Here is a 15,715-nt window from a genome sequence, read left to right as displayed (position 1 = left end):
TAACTTTTTAATCCATTATGCAGCTAATGCATAAACTGGTTATAAAGGTTGTGGGACACATTCCTCATGTGTTACATACTCACATCAGTATAATAGCTGTAGGAAATAATTAGGTTTATTGGGAGAAGGCTGTAATGATGTAGGTGGAGTTACTATGCAAATCTTCCATGAGACTTTGTAGCATCTCTTCCTTATTTCACCTAACACAGACATCCTGATAAACCAACCTGTGAACACTTGTTTGTGGGAAATACAGCAGCAGCTTATTGTATCTATGCGTGGCATTATTTTCCTACCTTTTTTCTAAAATTATGTAGGGTATTCATATGTTCTTATAAAAGTTAACATCAGGTTGCAATCATGGTTTTTCAGAGAGAGAAAAAAAAGTTTCGTTTTCAAATCTGCAAGTTTAAGTTTGATGAAGTTTTAAGGAAAGAAAAGTGTTATACAGAAACCTAACTGAGCTGAAATGTCATCCCTTCAGTATTAGAAGGCATCACACTCTGTGTTGTATTTCAGAGTTAGGCAGAGCAGCAGCTCATTGATTGCTCTGTTTTGTTTAATCTGATAATCCTCTGGTGGTAATAAATTGCTCACAAGCCCTTCAGAGAAGTCCTTGCACCTGAGAAGAGCTAGATGCAGCTGTCAACCTTTCCATGTGTTCCACAAGGTGAAATATCCTCCTTAGTTTACAGTAAATAATCTGATTGTTTACTGTTTCACTGGAGTGCCTGCTCAGTGAGGGCAAGATTGCAAGAGGTGACTGGCAGGTTTGTGGACCTGGTTTATGGCCAATTCAATGTTTGCTTTTTTTTTTTTTAAGAATTCTGCTCTCAGAAAATACAAAGTATCTATCCTGTTGAAACTAAATAATAAAAACCAAAACCCTCTTCAGTATTAGACTTTCCAAAATTGCTAATTGATTTGGAAAGTCTTGGCTGAAAACTGGTGAGATTTTAATATGAAGCCTTAACATACAGGAAATGACATGCAGTTTTACTGTCATTGGTTCTGTTGTAATGCTTTTCAGAACCTCTTTTTTCTTCCAGATACAATTATTACTACTGGTAATCAGTCCAAGTTGTTTTTTTTGAAGAGATGTCTCTTACTGACAGTGCTTTATTGAAGGAAATTTGATTTATACTGTTTCAATTTACCTGCTAAGGTCGTATCAACACATAATATTTTGCTTTAAATTTCCAACTGTTACCACTGATGCTGCCCAAATTAAGAGTGTTGGTATACAAAGGGCTACAAGTAATTAGAGTACAAGAATACAAGTCAGTTAGATATCTGAGAACTGAGCTGTTCAGAATAAGATTTAAAGAACAGTGGTCAGCTGTTATACTCGTAGCACAGCCAGCAGTAACATTAATAAGAGTCTCAAATTCATGGCAGCACCTCAAAATGTTACTTAAATAAGAGAGGTTTAACACTATTTTTAAATCATTGCTTTAAACCTGCAAAAACTAAAAATCAGAAGTAAATTTTCTGCCATTCAAATTGTGGGTTTTTATTCTTGAGATTTGTTGCATTCTGAAGGTAAAAAGTAGATCCTAGTATAACAGGTTATCTTCTCTTTAACTAGTGTTAGCTTTCCAGGTGAGTGCAAAGGTTTGCTGTACTGTATAATCGTTTACTGTTGTTTTTTCTGGCTTTTTACAGGAGCAGTTGCATATGTGTTTTTGTTGACAGTGGATGTTTAGCTCCTATTGACAACTTGTAAATGAGAATTTGAATAGCCAGTACAGATGGGAGATGTTAGCTTTCCTTTTTTTTTTCCTCTTTTACAGACTTGGGTCGCATGTATAACCTTGTATCTCGAATCCAGGATGGCCTTGGAGAGCTGAAAAAACTTTTGGAAACTCACATTCATAATCAGGGTCTAGCTGCAATTGAGAAATGTGGAGAAGCTGCACTAAATGCAAGTATCCCATCAAAACAAGTCTCTGTGTGCTGCCACTTGTATTAGAGGATAGTGAATGTTTCCTGATAAAACTTCCAGTTTGTTCATTTTCCCTCTCGCTAATTTAATTTGTAAGGACTTGGCAATTCTCAAATGTTTAGAATAGAATGTTTAAAACAAAATTTACCTCACTCTGTTTCTACTCTTTAAATTTTGGGCATCTTGGGGTGTTTTTTTTTTTGGTTTTCGTTTGGTTTGGGTGGGTTGTGGGGATTTTTGGTTTGGTTTTGAGGGGGAGGGTGAGTTTCCTTCTGAGATTTTGCTCTCTGTCAGGATGTCATGCTGCTTGGAAAGCTGGCTGTGCAAATACAATACCCAGCACTTACAATACAAGTACACCTGAAAGTCCACTGTTTCAAGAAGCATTATCTCCAGTTCACTGTAATTCTTTTCATTGTCTTAAGGAATTCTGACTTGGATGGGACTATCTAGAGAAATTTTCTGTTGGTTTGAGTTTTTTGATAATGTCTTTATTCTGTTTGGAACAGCATGAGAAATAGAAAAAGAAGAAGGAACTGAAATGGTTGGAAAGGTCACAATATAAGGAGGAGATCAGGTCTTTGGAAAGGCTGCTTTTTCAATTTTTATCCCATAATTGTAATTTCAAACTTGATTTTGTATTGATTAGGGTTTCATCTTGGCAACATGAAGTTTTTTTAAACCTTTTGCCAGCCTTCTTCTCTATGGACAATATGATGTTTCCCAGGGGAAAAGAAAGAACGAAACATGGCACAAAGCAAGATCAGGATAGAATATAGATTCTGGTAAATTTCATTTAAAGTGGAATTCAAGAAGTGCTTGGAAAATGCTCTCAGGCATTGTCACTGATAATACCATCATTAGTGTGATTCTCAGGGTGATCCTGTGCAGAGCCAGAGGCTGGACTTTGATGATCCTTGTGGGTCCCTATACACTATGATTCTATGATTAACTTTGATTTTTGACAAAGTTTATTTTAACTTACTGCTTTCCTGAGAGTTCTTGAAATAGCTTCATACTAAAGCAGTAATCTGTATTGAAGGGTGTAGTGTCTGTTGTTCTTTTCTGTCATTTGAAGTGCACAGCTTTTTAGCAGTGTTGATCTTTTATGAATCATAAAGTAATCTTGAAGCAAGCTCAGGAATCTTCAGTTTCATTTGTAGGTGTCTCTGTGAATTTTGAGATCAGATCTGCTCCATGGTTTATACATCCCCTAGTGGTCATCACTCTTGAGGTTTTTTCCTGCTTAGGCCTTGAAGAATTAGGCCACCAAAAAAAAAATGAAAGCTCTTTCTCCAGGAATTATTTCATCTTTCAGAGAGAGGAGGTCTAAGATTTGCATGTATTAGTTGACTCCAACCATTTACAAAACTCTTCCTGCCTCTGACACTTTTTCTTGTTTCCACATCTTTCTCTTTTGTTCCTTATTCCACACATTTGCTCTTCATTTTCATATGAAGTAGTATCTCTGGCTGTTACCCTTGGGAACCATCTTGCCTTTTCTTGCAATATCCCACACACCACTGTATTTGCTATTCATCATTGCATTGTTAGTCCTCTATCACACTTAGGATTGATTCTTCCCAACCTCATTTACCTGTACTGTGTCTAAACAGATAATCAAGTGAACAAATGCTTCTCACTTTCTCTGTAGTCAGTGCAGAGAAATAGTCATACCAGCCTGTCTCATTTCACCTATTTTAGACTTTAATGCAGAAGGAGTTCTGCTCTAGTCTCTGTTAACTGTATTAACAAGACTGCTTTTCAGTCAGAAGATTGGCTGCTTTTTGTGCCTTTTGTTTGTTGTTTTTTTTAGTCCTTGTAATCAGTACTTTTCTGAATGTCCTTCAAATCCACTTGCATTCCTTATCTCAGAAGTTCTCAATAATCTCAGTTCTTTGCCTCAAGCGTGGCATGAGATTGGTGGTCCATGGTAGTCTGTGTCTGTCTTCAGTGGCAACAGGTAATGTTTTTCAGGATCCTGATAAAACCCTGCTCATATTCCACCATTTCTAGCCAACAAGAACTTCTGATCTCCAAAATGAAGACTTTTAGCCTTTTTTGGTCTGTTGTGTAGTAGTAGCTGTCCTGTGTGCCTGATGATTTACTTGCCCATCATTGTCCCTACTCCTCGCCTCCACTCCATCTTTATTGAGAAGCAAAGATCAGTAACTGCACAAAGAACTCAGTCTGAGTACAGTAAGCTTGATATTTATTGGCATTTGGCTGCCACCAGGTGCTGAGCACATCGTTTTTAAGTGCTGCCAATGACTGAGGTGTCTGTACTAAGTTGTACCAACTGGATTTACACTAGTCACATTCTTACTACAGAGATTTTCCTCTATAGCAGCTGCCACTTTATGATTGTCCAGCTCTCAGAAGTGTGATTTGAAGCAAGTTTAGGTCCTTGAAAATGTTTGCAGTGGTTGAGTAAATACTTTGTTGTCTTTTGTGTCATGTGGTACACTCTGCACTCTGCTTGGTGTAAATGAAAGCTTGCAGTAACATGAGTCAGTCCTGGACATAGGACCTGAACTAGTCTGGGTACTGCCTTACCTTTAAAATGTTTCTAATACTTCATAGACTTTCTCCACACAAATTTTCTTGGGCCAGTGAATTGCTCCATTCTGGAGGAAGTCGAAAGCAGAAAGTCAACAGGTTGCAAAATCCAGTCTCTCCTTATTGCAGGATCCAAAAATGTATGTACAGACAGTGTTGGATGTCCATAAGAAGTACAACGCTTTAGTCATGTCTGCATTCAACAATGATGCTGGCTTCGTGGCTGCACTAGACAAAGTAAGTGTGTGTAGTGGCAGATACTGGACTTGGGTTTTTTTTCCATGCAAAATAAAAAAAATTGTCTCCCAAAATTTCACTGTCTTTTGTGATTTATAGGCTTGTGGTCGATTTATAAATAATAATGCTGTAACAAAAATGGCTCAATCATCCAGTAAATCCCCAGAGCTACTGGCACGATACTGTGACTCTTTACTAAAGAAAAGGTATGTCCTCAAAGACAAATGATTATTTCGTGTTGACTTTTATTTTAAAAGGTTTTAGCCTATGAAGTTTTATACTGTCTTCAGAAGCACAACTTCACTTTGCAAGAAATTAATTTTATCAAATTCTGGATGCAAAAATTTCAGTAGGACCATTCCTAAACGTTGTGTTGTTTGGTACTCTTTTTAAGGAAAAGTGGAGGAAATAAGCAAATCTTTCTTGCCTTATAGGAATCTTAAGTTTTTGTTTTTCAGTAAAACTTGAAGGAGGGGTTTCAGGTAGGGGTTTTTACACTGAAAAACTTAAATTGGGTTGTACCTTGTAAAGAGATACACATTTCCTTTTTCCATTAAAACTGTTGCTTCCCCCCTTTTGTTTTTCTATATCTTCTTCTGTCTGGGCAGAAATTGAGGAGAAAAACTGCTTTCTAACTGCTTTCATAGTTCATATTTTAATTCAAGGTATTTGGCTTTAAATGATTCAGTAGCTCATACGCTGAGTTGGTATCAGTTCAGTTCATACTGAATTGGTGTCAGTTTTGTCCCATTTCTAGTTGTTTTGGCAGAGGAAAAAAAGCCACCACCAAACAACCCAAAAATGGGAGAACTTGCTCACTTTTCTCTTTCCCATCTCCTCCTTCATTCAGCAAAGGGTTTCTTTTCTCCTGTACAACTACTGACTGTGTGCAGGGTAGATTTGGGGTTTACCTGGTGAACAAATGTGAGATGGAGGAAGACAATGTGGTGCCACCTGAGATTTTACCCAGTCAAGTCCCAGCTCTGTGACCTGGTTTCTTCTCACTGTACTATCTAAGATAAGAGATAAAGATAGCATTTAGCAGCAGGAAGAGAGAAGTCCATGTTTAAGCTCATAAATCCTGAGAAATACCAGGCCACCAGCAAGTCCCAAGCAAGTCATGGTCCAGGACTTCAGCCTGTGACATTTGGGAACTTTAGAATTGAATTACTGACAGGTGGAGCAGTCAACTGTTCACTTCATTACATTGTTTTCTCTTTAAAGAGCCTTTGATCCCAGAACTACTCAAATTTGCATTCTTTTATTTCTAAAGCTTCCATATGCATCCATATGTTGGTTTAATTCTGGTTTGGGACTCATTAAAAATGCACTTCTTTAATTGCAGCTCAAAGAATCCAGAAGAAGCAGAATTGGAAGATACACTCAATCAAGTGGTAAGATGTCTATAAATACATATAAAATATAAAAATTATTTTGTTTTGTTTATTAAAAAACCCTTTACAGCAGATTTAAAGTGGCTATATTGAAGCTATGCTTTTGCTTATTCTGTGTATGCATATAAAATGTATAATTTCCATGACATCTTTTTATATCATTATATATCCACATATATATAATATGCTCTACATGTGGAATATACAGTTCGTGTTTTAAAATAGTATCCATATTTAAAGCAAACTCCACCAGTCCCTCCACCTTCTCTCAAAAAAGCCAAAAACAACCCCAGTCTTTAAGATTTAGGTGCAAATTAAGTAGTTTCTGCTACATCTTTTTCAAGACAAATGTTTAAATATTTTTCCCTTACAAATTATCTTGGCTTTTCCAGATGGTTGTCTTCAAGTACATTGAGGATAAGGATGTGTTTCAAAAATTCTATGCTAAAATGCTGGCAAAGAGACTTGTGCATCAAAACAGTGCTAGTGATGATGCTGAGGCAAGCATGATCTCCAAACTAAAAGTGAGTATTCCATGAGTGTCCCATGATCTACTGCCTTGCAGATCTTCACACTGTTTTGGAAAGCATTGACATGCATCCTTTCATTTGTTTATTTTATGCACAGAAAAATACAAAACCTATGGGTTTTTGTTTGTTTGTTTTTTTAAGTCATAGGAACTTCTAGTGCATGTCTGCCTGCTGGAGCTAAGCTTAATTATTCTTAGCCAAATGTATGACATGGATTTAATTATTCAAGGGAATGAGTACTGAAAAGTAGCTTAATTTTCTTAATCATATTTAGGCAGAGTTAAGCAAAATACAGTTGACTACCCTTTGAGTAGTCTGTTTCATTGTGTTTTGCTTAATTTTTAAACAAAATTTTTGTCAGTTTTCAATGGCAGGTAAAGCACATATTCCAGGGGGGATGGGCACTTTGAGTGAGGAAAATGTGGAACTTTGTACATCTTCTGTTAAGGAAATAAGTTCCAACACTTTGTTCTCGTCATTAGCCAGTGTCCAAAATGTGTCTTGCTGATGTATCTGTGCTTTTAAATACAGCAAGCTTGTGGTTTTGAGTATACCTCCAAGCTGCAGCGGATGTTCCAAGATATTGGTGTAAGCAAGGATTTGAATGAGCAGTTTAAAAAGCACCTGACCAATTCAGAACCATTAGATTGTAAGTAACACCTTTACCTAAGTTACTGTTGCATAGTACAGCTTCCTCTTATTTCTGCAGAACTAAGTGTGTGAGGGAAATATTTGACTTACTCATACTGCCACAAATTAGTGTTTTTCTGACCATGATAGCTGGGATGTTTAAATTAGGTCTTTAAATTCTAGGTCTGCTCTTTGTCTTCTAGTAGCTCTTTATTTATTTTCTGAGTAGCCTTCTCCTGATTTTAGAGCTCATGTTTAGGTACATAACTAAATTAAATTGAATACTGTCTCATCTTTTTTTTTTTCTTTTTTTATGTTTGATTGGAGAGATGTTTTTCTTTAAACAGTTTTGATTTTTAGCTGCTTAATACTTAGATTTATGTGAAAGTATTAAGGATGAAAGTATATTGTGTTCTAGGTTGTTAGATGCCCCTATCACCTTTTTATGCTTTCCTTTTCAACTGAAGCACATTAAACCAAATTCTGTCAAGAACTGATAATTATTTCTTGGATTACAATTAGAGTTGTGTATCATCAGGTTTAAATTTTACTTAGTTTTTGTATTATTCATACTTGACCAAAATGCCTTACAAGCTGTGAAAGGTCTGTTCTTGCAGTTGTGTATTGTGGAGCGATGATGAACACTTAAAATTTTCACACTTCTGTGTTAAAAGAGAAACTCATTGTAGTGATAGAAACAGAGTAGTGACTTCTCCAAATAAGAGAAGATTGAGTGCCTGTAACAGTAAATCTGCTCTCCAACTCGCTGCTCTCCAACTTTAGTGACATCTCTCATGAGTAGCTTTGGTTATGCTCTGACAAAAATAAAATAGTGCTTAATGATTTTTTACCATGTTAGTTTGACCGTGAGCCAGAAACATGTCTGTGTTAGAACTGGGACTGTGTGTGAAGAGGGAGTTAGGAGAAAGTGGGATAATGCAGCTCATCCTCTTCACCTCTCTTTCAGTGGATTTCAGCATCCAAGTGCTGAGTTCTGGATCGTGGCCCTTCCAGCAGTCCTGTACATTTGCTCTGCCATCTGAGGTGAGGCACTTGCTCTTGGTTCATCTGAGCATGGAATGATCATGAGAGAAATTTTTTTACAAGGCTGTCTCCTTCCATTCTGTTATGTATCAGAGAAGACTTTGTTATTTGCCTATTTGGCCTGAGGATATTTGGAACAAGATAATTGAGTAAGGTAGTAGGAGGGAACTGTGTGAAATATGTGTTTTCGTATCTTTCCCGTGAAAACTCCCTGGTTAATGAATGTTTCTTCAAAATACTCAACAGCAACGAAAGCAAATCTTTGTTAGTACATTTTTCTGGGTTTACTTAATTTAAGAAACCTTTTCATACCATTGCATCAGCTTTGCCCAGTAAAATCTTTAGATATTATAATCAGTTTTCTGCTGAGTGCTTCTCCAGAAAAAAGACATGAATATTTAACATGAGAAATAAATGTAATGCTGTTACTTGGAGGATGAAGGTGGTTAAAACAAATTGCTTTTCTAGCCATGCTTAATGTATCATAAAAGGAAGAATGAACCTTAAATGCCTGTTTATATTTGTACTGTTAATGATATTCTAAAGGGGAAATCTATAACAGAGGGAAATTTTTCATCCAGTCTGCCAAATTTGAATACTTTGAGTTTCCATTCGGGCTATTTAGACAACGTGGTGGTTGAGGGTGATCAGATTTGATGATCCCCTTTTGCTTCCATATCATGTTGTAGTAATGGTAAAGGAAGGTAAATAATAATTTATTTATTTATTGATGTTTTTATACAGTTAGAACGGAGCTATCAGAGATTTACTGCATTTTATGCCAGTCGTCACAGTGGCAGAAAATTAACATGGTTGTATCAGCTGTCCAAAGGGGAATTGGTTACCAACTGTTTCAAAAATAGATACACATTACAGGTAAGGACAAGTTATAGCAATAGAAACACTTGATGATGGTTGTTTTTAGAGGACTGGATGCAGCCAGTAGAACCTTTATTGTATGTTTATTTTATTTACTATACTGATACTAAAGATCTGTGTTTAAAATTAGGACTTAGGAAATGGAGCACATTGCCTGTGGTTTAAACAGGCAGTGAAATGCATTTTGTGAGATAAATGCAACGTCTTTGCCTAGGATCTCATGCTGCTTACACTTTCCTGTCTGCTTTCTCTCAAAAAGTAGATGGGAGAAGAAACAAGATAATGTCAGACTTTGACCTTGTCATCATAGGTTAACCCTGTGATGGTAGAGGTGGATAAGCTACTGATAGCTGCTTGGTGTATAAATTTAGTTTCATTATTCTGCTCGAGTTGGGAGGGTTGTGAGGATGAATTCAACAGTCTATATTGGGTATAATGCAGATTAAATGGGCAAGAGTTGGAGTGACAGAGGAAAACAACTTAAAACTATATTGGCAAATAAAAGGACAATACTTTGATGCCATAATAGACAATTTGATGGAGTGTCTGAAGCAAGCTAAATGATTCTAATCCTGGGGTTCATGTTTAGATAATGCTGGAAGGGGGAGTTCTGGTTGTAAAAGCAACATTTGATTTTTTATTTTTGTTTTTTATTAGCACCACTTGGGTATTCTCTGTTGTCCAAATATTCCAGTATATATGTTTACTGGTGTATTTCAGGCTGTTCAAATTCAGAAAGTGTTTGTAAGTTCTCATTTTTTGATTTCCCCCCTCTCCCCTCTGTTCTTTGTTTTTGGATTTGTCAGGCATCCACATTCCAGATGGCGATTTTACTGCAGTACAACACAGAAGATGCCTACACCGTGCAGCAGCTGACAGACAGTACTCAAATAAAAATGGTAGTGACTTTGCATGTTTTACCACACTCTTGTGAGCAAGTGTTTTGGTCTTCAGGGCTTTTCCTGCTATCATAAGAAATTTGGATTACACATGCTTGGAGCCAGAACCAGTTTCTGTCCCAAAGGAGACAGATGTGCTCTGTTCTTGGTCAATTCACTTTCCTGGTTTACTTTCCTGTAATCATAACTGCCTGGTCTTCTAATGAGTCTTAGTGCATGTACATGCCTTTTCATGACTGGAGTGAATTGTCTAGCTTCCTGCTGAGCTCTGGGTAGAAGTTTTCAGTGTTTCAATGCATACATTTTAATGTTAAAAGACAACATTTTAGCAAAACCAGCATTTTCCTTAAATGATTGATCTATGCATCTGTCATTCTTTTATATCTCAAGGCTTTTTTACGTGAACATAGTAAATCTGCAGTTCATTGGCCAACTCTCTCCTGTGGAAAAGGTTCCCTCCTTTTCTTCCCAAGCAGGCTTTGTGGCCCACAATTTGACATTTATTTGACCTTTAGCAGTTGGTTTGAATCAAGTCTGCTCTGACTTCTGGAAAGTTAGGTATTCCTCTTCAGTAGGATCTTTACTTCTAGAAATGCATACCTAGAAATTTTTGTTGCTGATGGATTACAGCAAACCCAGAAGTCTTAGGGGGTTGCCATTTATTACAGACTGTAGTAAAAGAGCAGCTTTGCAGGCCTGCACAGAATATTTCCAGTAGCCTTCTGGGGGAGCAACCAGCAACAGCAACCAGAACTGATCCCTGTTAAAATAAAAATATGTTAATCAGAAAGCAGAGAGTGCTTGCTTTCTGAAGTTTAAGCTTGCCATGGTATGTATATTTGCATGGTTTGGGAAAAATTATTTCTTAGGCATATAAATCTGCTTTCAAAATAGTTTCTAAAGCTGCAACTGGAAAGATCTCTTGCTTGGAATTAGTATTTCTCAAAAATTTTATGATATTTGGCCAACCACAAGGGGGATATGTCATAACACCCAAAAAGGACATTGTTTTATTTCTGTGAACTTAGTTTTTACTGCTTTTTCTTGCCCCCTCATTTTGCAGTGCTCTGCACTCGTTAGTTCTTAGTCTAAATATGTTCATTCTTGTTGAAGTTTTTAAGTTAGACAAAGGTGCTGTCTATCTGTACTGATAATGTTTTTTATAATTTTGTAGGATATCTTGGCACAAGTTCTACAGATACTATTGAAATCAAAATTGCTTGTAAGTACTCTTGCTTTGTTATGACCTTAACATACAGTGAAATATGTTACACTATTTATTTGTTTATTTATTTGTTTGTTTATTGCAGGTTTTGGAAGATGAAAATGCAAATGTTGATGAAGTGGAGTTAAAACCTGATACTTTAATAAAACTGTATCTTGGTTACAAAAAGTAAGCAGCATGCATCACTTCAATGTAATGGGTAGCATCCTCTGCTTTCAAAATCTGGGTGAAACCTAATATACTTGGGATGAAAGCTTTGGGGTTCAAGTGCCAATTCAAATGTAGATCCAATATGTACCAGCATTAAGGGAAGGGGCTCGTGAGTGGTGGGGGATGGGTGTGATTTCAGCCCTTAGGCTTTGACTTTGTCATTAAGTCATAAAATAAAGTCAAGGCCTGATGTATTTTCATGTGTCCTTTTTGTTCCTCGATTCTTGTCTAATTCTTGAATAATTTATTCAAGTGCTGCTATTTTGCCATGGTGTTACTCACAAGCACTCAGCAAATCCATGATATTTTATAAGGTTACAGTAGTGTCCAGTGACCAGCAAAGGTCAAAGACATAAATGTTCATCCACTACTGCTAACATGAGAAGATCAGGCTTGTTTTATAACCACACTGTATACAGTGATTTGAAGACTTAATAAACACAATTTTCAGTAGGTTTTATTACTTACTTTAAACAGTTGTGTATTTTAAGCTGTTTACAGCACTGTGGTACTTCTTATCATGCTTACCAGAGCATAGATATAAACACACATAAATTCAGTGAGGAGTTCAGTGCTTCCTGAAGATAAGATCTCAGGTGAAAGAAACATTTTAAAACCTTTTCTTGTACCTCACCCTTTATCTGCTTTCTGTCCCCCTTTACCAAATTAAAGGTTTGAGAATTCATGGTCTGTTGCATTAATGCAGTGATGGAAACAGCTCAGTGTTGCTGCATTGTGCAGCAGCTGGTTCCCAATTTATGATGGAGAGCACTGTGCTAAATAAATAACAATGCAGCTGACAGGCTGAGCAGAGCCCTGTGCTCCCTGGTGCTCTGATGCTGAGGTTTGCTCCCCACTTGTGACACAGGACCTTGTCTTGAGTGGCCACATGTGGCAGTGGGCTCCCCTCAGAACAGCTCAGTGCCAGGGAGTCTGAAAGAAAGGCAGAGCCCAGTTCCACAGAACAAACAGATTTCTCCACATTATGGTCAGAATCAGCCTGTAAATCAGAAAGGTGATTCTGTTCCCGTTGACTTCCTTTGCCCTTTCACTGACTCCAAGCTTCTTACTACACACAGAAATATTTTGAATACAGCGTAACTGTACAGTGCTAGTTACACAGATCACTAGGGTGGAGTAAGCATCTCACTAAGCTGTGAGATACACAGGGACCCACCAGAAAGGTATTTTGTTTCATTGGTTGGTTGTGACTATTCTTTATTTTTACTTTAAGTTTTTTATCTTGAAGAAGAGCATCTGAAGTTTTCAGAAGAGCTAAAGTCCTGTATTGTTGTAAAGTAATTAATGATGCTGTGGCTTTTATTCTGGAGTTGGGTTTTGTTTGGAGTTTTTTCTGTGTTTCTTAGGTTTTTAAACAGTCTAATTGTTCATTAACTTCTGCTTTTCTTTACAGCAAAAAATTAAGGGTAAACATCAATGTGCCAATGAAGACTGAACAGAAGCAGGAGCAAGAAACTACACACAAAAATATAGAGGAAGACAGGAAACTACTGATTCAGGTGAGTTTTATTGCAGAATGCTGTCATGAACTCAGAATCACATCTGTGTAATCATTTAATGAAGCTTACTCTGTAGGGTTTTCCTAACTTTTATAGAAGACAACTACATTGCTCTAACTACATTAGAGTTGAAAAAATGTATTTAAAATATTCTTAAAGGCGATTTGGATCTGTAGTAGAAACTGGAGGAAGGCACTTCTACAGACAGGATGTGTTCATTCACATTGTTCTAACCTGATGTTGATGAGTGTTTGGGTTCCTTGGATACACATTCACCAGACCTTGTCCTGGGTGAAAACTGAATAATAAAAAAATAGTAATACCCAGGTAGTAGGAAATCAGCAGTGGTTTTATATCAGCTCATTTGGAATCCACTTGAGAGGCAGGGGAAGGAAATAGAGATGTACCACTAAGACAGTGTCACAGTAAGGTTAAATATATAAAGAAGACTTTTTGCTACACAAGCAGTTTTGTGTGGCTCTTGTTACCAGTTGGTGCTATTATTATTATGACTGACTGACTGTAAGCACAGTTCTAAAAATTCATGTGTCAAAACCACTTTTGATGACTGTGTGCTGTGGAGACTCTGAGTTCTTGAAGTCTGTGTGAGTAGCTGACACTCATGGGCAAGCTTCTCCTTGTCTGGTGCTCGAGTTGGTGGTGGTGGTGCTTCTGCAGGGGCAGACATGATCTAGAGGAGTTAAATGGCTCTACACAGAGGGACAAGTACTTTGCTCCTAAACACACCTTCCCAACTTTGCTGCACAGGCTGCTATTGTGAGAATCATGAAAATGAGGAAGGTTCTAAAACACCAGCAACTGCTTGGAGAAGTGCTAACACAGCTGTCCTCAAGGTTCAAGCCACGAGTTCCTGTAATTAAGGTATGTGAGACCCACATCTCTGAACCTGGATTCCAGGAGGTGAGGAGTATATACACAGACAAAACACATGCTTCTGAATTAAAAAGGAAAGCTAAGGAGATGGGAGGGGCAAGGACAGATTTGAGTTGCAAGTAGGAAATATTTTAACCAGAAATATTGCATTTCTCTTGGAGTACTATCCGTGTTTCACATTGTTGACAGTGGTGGTAAAATAGTAGCTAGATTGCGTCTTTTTACATCAGTGGCAGCTTACCATAGCCCTTGATCCAGGCTTACCTTTTGTTCTGCTCTCCCAGTTGTGGGACAACAGACAGCCTTGGGGTTAGCTCAATAGAAGTTTCCTGCTTTCCTTTACAGTAAAAACACTGGGGAAGGGGGCATTGTATTTAATTATTTACTCATAATTATATTGATTATATTAATTATTCATTTATGTATATTAATTTCTTCATCAGTTTGTTTAAGTGAGCTCACCAGCAGTTGTTATATCCACAGCTAAGGGGTAGGTGAGGCAAAGGACAGGCAGTGACAGCAGTTGCGTAAACTGGCACCAGGGCAGTTACACAGAGAGCCCCTACTGCTGCTGCTCTTTCATGACCTTACATAAGCTCTCTGCATCTTGGTGTAATTCTTTATTTGCTGTCTTACTATGAAGTTGTTCAGCATACTGATGATCTCCCAGTCACACCCCTGGAATGGCATCCAGTAAGTGCAGTTCAGTTTAGTGGATTAGCAAAGCCTTCTGCTTGGATGTGGTCAGAAAGAGGAGAGTGAACTGCTGTGGTTTGTGTCCTTTGCCTATTCCCATCCTCTGTTTGCCAGCGAACTCCCTTGGGGGGTCAAAATCAAAGTTTGGAGCAACCCCAGAGGGGGCTTTTATGCCCGTGTCCCACAGCTTACCTCTGTTCTGTTCCTCCCACAGAAATGCATCGACATCCTCATTGAGAAGGAATACTTGGAACGTGTAGATGGTGAGAAGGACACCTACAGTTACTTGGCTTAGCATTTTTATTAGCAATGACCTGACTGTGTGACACTCGGCAAGTAGGTATGTGATGGAAAGAATGAAAGCAACAGAACTTCATAGCAGCCACCCTGCTGCCATTTGGACCTCCCTTTTTAATGACTGAGACCAGGACTCCATCAGCCAGTCTCAGATTTACATCAGAACTGCTCAGGATTGATACATTTCAAGTATGTAAATATGGACACCAATGCCATTTAACCTAATTTAAGAACAGAAAGGAATCAGACCCTTCTCATTTAAGGGTTGCATGCTACTGCATTTAAATCAATACATTGGCTATATGATAAACAGCTGCCATCACAGGCAGCACTTATACATGTTGGCAGCACTTGGAGAGCGAGTCTGAATGGACCCATGTGTAATCTGCTATGAAAAACCATTTGTATAGTGTGTTTCATTTTTTAATGTGTGATAAATAATAAAAAAAATTTAAAAGATTTCTGTACAAGTTGCATTTGGTTTTATTGTTTTAAGTTTCATGACTTATCTTTCTAAATGTAAATAAAAGGTATAATGGTTATGAAAGCTATTAGAAATTCGTTTTGCTTTTCCTCCCCATTTTCTGGTGCTTCAGAGAACAAAGTGTTCTTAAAGATACTGTCACCTATCATTATCTGTGCATGTTACTTCTTTTTGAAGAGGAAATGTCTGCACTTTGAAAATAAAAGAAATTTGTGATGATTTCACAAGATATGCAGAACAGAAAAATGCTCAAAATATATGTGGCAATGCTT

The 15,715-nt window shown here is 37.5% G+C and overlaps 1 protein-coding gene across 1 annotated transcript in view; it reads left to right on the top strand.

Annotated features, from left to right (window-relative positions):
* Window positions 1–15,418, top strand: part of CUL1 (cullin 1) — a 52,443-nt gene extending 37,025 nt beyond the window's left edge. The window contains exons 9-22 of the mRNA XM_054629503.2: window positions 1,794–1,924; window positions 4,634–4,741; window positions 4,841–4,947; window positions 6,087–6,135; window positions 6,528–6,659; window positions 7,197–7,314; window positions 8,263–8,339; window positions 9,084–9,215; window positions 10,025–10,117; window positions 11,292–11,339; window positions 11,428–11,510; window positions 12,967–13,072; window positions 13,841–13,954; window positions 14,877–15,418. Coding sequence (XP_054485478.1) covers window positions 1,794–1,924; window positions 4,634–4,741; window positions 4,841–4,947; window positions 6,087–6,135; window positions 6,528–6,659; window positions 7,197–7,314; window positions 8,263–8,339; window positions 9,084–9,215; window positions 10,025–10,117; window positions 11,292–11,339; window positions 11,428–11,510; window positions 12,967–13,072; window positions 13,841–13,954; window positions 14,877–14,957 — 1,379 coding nt within the window. The 3' untranslated portion in view covers window positions 14,958–15,418. The remainder of the gene's footprint in view (window positions 1–1,793; window positions 1,925–4,633; window positions 4,742–4,840; window positions 4,948–6,086; window positions 6,136–6,527; window positions 6,660–7,196; window positions 7,315–8,262; window positions 8,340–9,083; window positions 9,216–10,024; window positions 10,118–11,291; window positions 11,340–11,427; window positions 11,511–12,966; window positions 13,073–13,840; window positions 13,955–14,876) is intronic.
* The last annotated feature ends 297 nt before the right edge of the window (window positions 15,419–15,715 follow it).

The sequence above is a fragment of the Agelaius phoeniceus genome, chromosome 1, assembly GCF_051311805.1.
Source record: "Agelaius phoeniceus isolate bAgePho1 chromosome 1, bAgePho1.hap1, whole genome shotgun sequence".
Lineage (NCBI taxonomy): Eukaryota > Metazoa > Chordata > Aves > Passeriformes > Icteridae > Agelaius > Agelaius phoeniceus.
Note: the sequence above shows the minus strand (reverse complement) of the source record. Positions and strands in the feature narration are given on the sequence as shown.